The sequence below is a fragment of the Saimiri boliviensis genome, chromosome 9, assembly GCF_048565385.1.
Source record: "Saimiri boliviensis isolate mSaiBol1 chromosome 9, mSaiBol1.pri, whole genome shotgun sequence".
Classification (NCBI taxonomy): domain Eukaryota; kingdom Metazoa; phylum Chordata; class Mammalia; order Primates; family Cebidae; genus Saimiri; species Saimiri boliviensis.
Window position 1 is genome coordinate 47881074 of NC_133457.1, and position 6876 is coordinate 47887949.

The following is a 6876-nucleotide window of genomic DNA, read 5'->3' on the forward strand; positions in this document are numbered from 1 at the left end:
TTGTCAGTTTCATGTACTCTCTGGGGCTCTTTAATGATGGAATCCTCTAAGGCTAAATTATTGGACTTCTTCTCTATACCCATTTCCTTAGATAGGTAGGTAGATCAGATAGATAGATAGATAGATAGATAGATAGATAGATAGATAGATGACAGATAGATTAAGGTAGATAAGATAGATATACACACACACACACAAACATACATACCTACAAAAATACATGATGATTCCCAAATTTCTCTCTCCAGCTTGGAAGTCCTCCATGACCTTTAGACTCAAATGTCCAACCCTGCATCTCCACTCAAATGTCCACCTCTGTTTCCACTTGAATAGACATGTCAGACTTACATGTCCAAAACTGAACTCTTGTTCTTCTCCAACAAACTTACTTGACCTGATGTCATTCCCATCTCAGTTAATAGCCACTCCATCCTTTCACTCAAACCTTAGGAGTCATATCCTTTACTCCTTCCTATATCTCTTACCCTCTTTATCCAATTCATTACCGTCTATAAATCTCTTCCAAATATGTCTAGAATTGGACTATTCCTCACAGGCTTCTATTATTGGTCCAAATTCATAGCAACTCTCACTTTGATGGTTATAGTAGTCTACTGCTCTCTTTCCATCCTGGCTCCTCTACAGTCTGTTCTCAAGATAGCAGACAGAGTGATCCTATTAAAACATGAGTCAGAGATCATGTCCTTCTGCTGATGAAAACCCTCCACTAATTCACCCAATTTCACTGAGTGTCCTTATATACTGGCCATTATATAAGCCAGTGTCCTTATGTAGTGGCCTAGAATGTCCTACACAGTATCAGTGTGTCACCTCTCTAGTCACATTTTCAATAACTCACCCTTTTGCTATAGCAATAATGACCTTCTTTTTCTACCTTGAGTATGCCAGGGATGGTCCCTACAATAGGGCCTTTGAATTTGTCTGGAATACTCTCTCCTCAAAGAGGCTTATTTCCCTAGGCTCCTGTGTCCTCATGTATATAATGAAGGCATTTCACTTAGATGACCTCTGAGGTCTTTTCCAGCCACAAAATAGTATTGCTGTAGTACTCTAGAATACATACAGCTCCAGGGTTGGATTCCTGCTTCAACTCCTCAAACTAATGTCTAAGGCCTTCTATAATCTAACTCCAAATTATATGATGTACATCCAACTATTTGGACATAATAGTCTGTTCCAGTCAGGCTGGTCTCTTTACTTTCCCTTTCCCACAGATGATTCCCATTTGGGGTTATGTGTTCTTTTTGTCCCTTCCTCTTGTAATGCCCTTTTTTTCTCTCACTACCAATAACCCCCTAGGTCTCAGTCAAAATCCATGTTTTCCTTGAGAACCACTTGATACTGTATTTTCTCATTATCTCCTACATGCAACCCATCTTACTATTTCATTATTTCAGCTGAACACTCTCATGATTTATCTCTTAAATGTCCTAAGAATTATGAGGCCCCAAATATAATGCACATGCATTAATAAGCAGCGTAGTCTGATGAGCAGATTCAAGAGAACTCACTGTGATAAAAAATATTCAAGCTTTGATTGGCAAAACATGGCAATATGACTAACACAAATACCTTTATAGAGATACCAAACAGAACACCTAAAGAACTATACCCTAAAAAAAAAAAAAAAAAAAAAAGAACTATACCCTAATATTTGCTTTCTAGTTAAATGTATGGCTTACCTTTTCTCCGAAGTATTGCTATGAACATGAATTTTGGAGTTAAAGCTCAAACGTCAACTCTCCCATTACATATATCTGTGATAAACTGCTTTATCAGTTTGAGCCTCATCTATACTCATCTGTAAAATCAAATCAAAATAATAACAGCATTATTATGATAGTAGCATTACTATAATGATATTAAAATAATGGGTACATAGTTCATTGACCATACCTGGCACATAATAGACACTCAAAACAATATTTGTTCTGTCCTGATGTTCTAATTCCTCTCCTTAGAGTCAAAATCACCCATAATGTGCTGCTGTAGTCCAGAACCCCACCAGTCATTGTGCCATGACAGTAGAAATCTCATGCCATTTTGACTCTTAAAAACTGAAGAACTGGCCAGGCGCAGTGGCTCACACCTGTAATCCCAGCACTTTGGGAGACCAAGGTGGGTAGATCACTTGAGCCCAGGAGTTTGAGAACAGCCTAGGCAACGTGGCAAAATCCTCTCTCTACAAAAAAAATATAAAAATTAGCTGGCCATGGTGCCACATGCCCATAGCCCCAGCTACTCGGGAGGCTGAGATAGGAGGATCACTCGAACCCAGGAGTCAAAGGTTGTGGTGAGCCCGTACCACTGTACTACACTCCAGCCTGAGTGACAGAGCAAGACCCTGTCCCAAAAACAAAACACAAATAAAACAAGAACCTCGGGCTGGGCACAGTGGCTCATGCCTGTAATCCCAGCACTTTGGGAGACCAAGACAGGAGGAACACTTAAGCTCAGGAGTTTGAGACTAGCCTGGATGACATCATAAGATCCCTGTCTCTACCAAAAAAAAAAAAAAAAAGATTAAAAATAGAATTTTAAAAAACCAAAGAGCCTTGAGTGTTTCTTTACATGTGACCTCATTAGGCCTTCCTTTGTACTCCCATGCATATCACAAGTATTTTGAACCATGCCAACTACCAGCTAAGACATGTTGTATCTTTGTACCCAGTGTTTATTTGTGCTGAGAAGAAAGTAAATAGGGCCTACCAAAAGCAAAACTGTGAAATAATTCATTTGTATTGACCTTCTTTAACCTCCACTTTTGCTTCTTCTTGCTCCTTCAGCTGTGGCAAATTGTCTCTTTATGCATTCAGGCTTTCTCTCCCTATCCAAAAATGAAAGGATCTGATAGAATCTTCATACAAAACTTACTCATGCCATTTTGCTAAATCTGTCTATTTATGAACTGTCTCAATTACTGTAACTTTATAATCAGTCTGGCTGTCTTGTAGTGAAGTCTTCCATCATTTAAAAACCTTGACAGTATAAATATAATAAAAATCGGATATTGGGATTTTTATTAATCACAGTAAAATGTGGGATAAAAATTAACATGGAAGGGAATATAAGTGGGCTGATATCCTCAGTTTTTATAACATAGAGCCAGAAATTATGCATTTTAAAAAACTTTTTAATGGCAGAGTTTAAACATAATGAAGTCAAGTAAATAGAACGAATGAATATGCAAGTACTCATTCCCTACCTTGCTCTAGTCCAGTACTATTTCTTTTAGAACCCCTATTCATTTCCCACCTCCACCTGCCCAAGCGATGGGATTATTTTGAAGCAAATCTAGGGGGATCTTTAGAGACTGATATTTCTGTTGTGAAGAAACATTTACCTCAAGTTTAGTACTTTGTTTGGTTTCTACATTTGTTAACATCAAGCAAAATTAGATTTAATTCTTTTTTTGAAAGAAGCATTTTTGGCTGGGCACTGTGGCTCACGCCTGTAATCCCAACACTTTGGGAGGCTGAGGCAGGAGAATCACTTAAGGCCAGGAGTTTGAGACCACCCTGACCAACATGGTGTCAAGTCCATCTCTACTAAAAATACAAAAACTAGCCAGGCATGATGGTACTCGCCTGTAGTCCCAGCTACTCGGGAGGCTTAGGCATGAGAATCACCATGAACCTGGGAGGTGGAGGTTGCAGTGAGCTGAGATTGCACCACTGCATTCCAGCCTGGGTGATTGAGCTAGAATCTGTCTCAAAAAAAAACAAAAAGTAGCTTTTTGTATCTTGCAAAGTAATGCATAGAAAAAATATCTAGAGTGGTAGTTATGTTTAATGAGTCTGGTGGTAGAGTTCAGGTGGCTTTAAACATCTCTATACTTTTCTATATTAAGTTTTTTTCTAAGGAACTATGTAATTTTTATAAAAATAATGTAATTATTTATTAAAAGTTGAAGAAAATAAGTAGTTATATTAAGATTTTGTTTAATTTATAAGAATTTTAATTTTCAGGGTGCCGTTCTACCTCAAGAAATAAGCCAAGTAAATCAACATCATAAATCTGGCTTTACTGACAACAGTATTAAATATCAGCAAAGAAAACATGACCCTCACAGAAAATGTAAGTTTTAAATTAGAAAGGCGTACTTGTGTGTGCTACTGCTTCTTAAAAAAAAAAAAAAAAAAAAAGAACAGCTTTATTAAAATACAATTCACAGACCATAAAGTAAATTCATTCTTTTAAAGTATACAATAAGTGAGTGATTTTTTTTGTATTTTCACAAAACTGTACAACCAACACCACCATGTAAATTTAGAACATTTTTGTTACCTGAAAAATAAACACCATATCTATTAGCAGTCACTCCTCCAGGCCCTGGAGGTTTCTGCCTCTGTGGATATACCTATTTGGACATTTCATATAAATGAAATCAGAAAATATATGACCTTTTATGACTGGCTTCTTTCACTTGTATATTTTCAAGATTTATCTATGTTGTAGCATGTACAGTTGGTCCTTCATATCCGTGGGTTCCACATCCATGGAGTCAACCAACTGAGGATCAAAAGTATTCAGAAAAGGCCGGGCATGGTAGCTCATGCCTATAATCCCAGCACTTTGAGACGCCGAAGCAGGCGGATCACTTGAGCCCAGGAGTTTAAGACCAGCCTGGGCAACATGACAAAACCCTATCTCTTCCAAAAATATAAAAATTAGCTGGGCATGGTGGCGTGCACCTGTAGTCCCTGCTATTCGGGAGGCTGAGGTAGAAGGATCACTTGAGCCTAGGAGGCAGAGGTTGCAGTGAGCCAAGATCGGCCACTGTACTCTAGCCTGGGTGACACCCCCTATCAAAAATAAGTAAAAGAGGATGATTGTGTCTGTTCTGAACGTGTGCACATTTTTAAATCTTATTCCCTAAACAATATAGCATGACAACTATTTATACAGCATTTACATTGTATCAAGCATCATAATCTAGAAATAAATATATAAGGAGTACATGTGTAGATTATATGCAAATGCTACAATATTTTCCATAAAGGACTTGAGCATATGTTGGTTTTGATAGCCACAGGAGGTCCCAGAAGCAATCTCCGACAGATACAGAGGGACAACTGTATTCAGTACTTCATTCCTTCTTATGGCTGAATAATATTCCATTGTATGAATACTACATTTTGTGTATCTGTTCATTTGTAGACATGGAGGCTGTTTCCACATTGGGGCTATAATGAATAATGCTGCTATGAATATCTGTAGAAATGTTTTTGTGTGAACATATGTGTTCCATTCTCTTGGGTATATACATATACTGAATCATATGGTGATAATTCTAAATTCAACTTTTTATGGTTTCAACTGTTTGGATATTACCATTTTACATTTGCACCACCAAGGTGTGAAGATCCAATTTCTCTACATCATCCACAACATTTGTTATTGTCCCTCTCTTTAATGATAGTCATCTTTTTAGGTGTGAGGTGGAATGTCTTTATGATTTTCATTTGTAGTTTATTAATGACTAATAATGTTGAGCATCTTTTCATGTGCTCAACATGTTCAATTATTGACTGTATATCGTCTTTGGATAAATGTCTAATCAAATCCTTGTTTCATTGTTTAATTGGATTTTTTAATTTATTTTCTTGATTTGTAAGAGTTCATTATATGTGCTAGATATTACGTGCTTGTTGGATATGCAGTCCTCAAATATTTTCTCTCATTATGTGGGTTTTCTTTTAGTTTTCTTTATACTGTCTTGAAACACAAAAATTTTAAATCTTGGTGAAGTCCAATTTGTGTGTTTTTTTCTGCTTTGTCTTTGGTTGCTTATACCTTAGATGTTATATCTAAGAAACCATTCCCTAATCCAAAGTCATAAAGAGTTACTGTGTGGTTTCTTCTAAGAATTTTATAGTTTTAGCTCTTAGATTTAGGTCTGTTTCCATTTTTGAGTAAAGGTTTTTGCATGGTATGATGTAGGAGTTTATATTCATTCTTCTGCGTGTGGATATCCATTTATCCAAAGATCGTTTGTTAAAAACGACTCTTTCTCCATTGAATTTTCTTGACACCTCATTGAATAGGCTTAGCACCCTTGTCAAAAATTATTTGACTATAGAGCCAGGCTTGCATCTGTTGTCCCAGCTACACAGGAGTCTGAGGCAGGAGAATTGCTTGAACCCAAGAATTTGAGTCCACCCTGGAAAACATATTAAGACACCATCTCATTTTTAAAAAGTAATTGACTGTAGATGTATGGGCTCATGTCTGGACTCTCAATTCCATTCTACTAATCTATATGCCTGTCCTTATGTGAAAAACACAGTCTTGATTACCATAGCTTTGTTGTAAGTTTTGGAAGCAGGAAGTTTGAGCCCTCTAACTTTGTTTTTCTGTTTCAGGATTTTCTCTATTCTGTGTCTCTTGCATTTCCATATGAATTTTATGATTATTTTGCCTATTTTGCAAAAATGGCAGCAGGAATTTTTATAGGGATTGAATTGAATCTGTAGGTTACTTTGGGTAGTATTGTCATCTTAACATTATTAAGTCATCATGAACACAAGATGTCTTTCCATTTATTTAGGTCTTTAATTTCTTTCTATGATGTCTCATAGTTTTCAATTATACAAGGCTTACACTTTTTCTTAAATTTATTCCTAAATATTTTACACTTTTTCATGCTTTTTTCAATGGAACTGGGTTAATTTTATTTTTGGATTGTTCATTGCTGTTATAGATATAAAACTGATTTTTGTATATTGATCTGGCCACTTTCCTGAATTTTTTTTAGCCCTAATTTTTTGTGGCTTCTGCAAATAGAGATAGTTTTACTTTTTCCTATATAATCTCAATGCCTTTTATTTCTTTTCTTGCCTAATTGTTGTGTTT

General features: G+C 36.4%; 1 protein-coding gene across 11 annotated transcripts in view; it reads left to right on the forward strand.

Moving 5' to 3' along the window:
* The window catches only part of XRN1 (5'-3' exoribonuclease 1), a 146889-nt gene that overhangs the window by 91044 nt on the left and 48969 nt on the right, over positions 1 to 6876 (forward strand). For all 11 annotated transcript variants that reach the window (XM_010330405.3, XM_074405802.1, XM_010330404.2 and 8 more), the window contains one exon: positions 3990 to 4098. In XM_010330405.3, coding sequence (XP_010328707.1) covers positions 3990 to 4098 — 109 coding nt within the window. The remainder of the gene's footprint in view (positions 1 to 3989; positions 4099 to 6876) is intronic.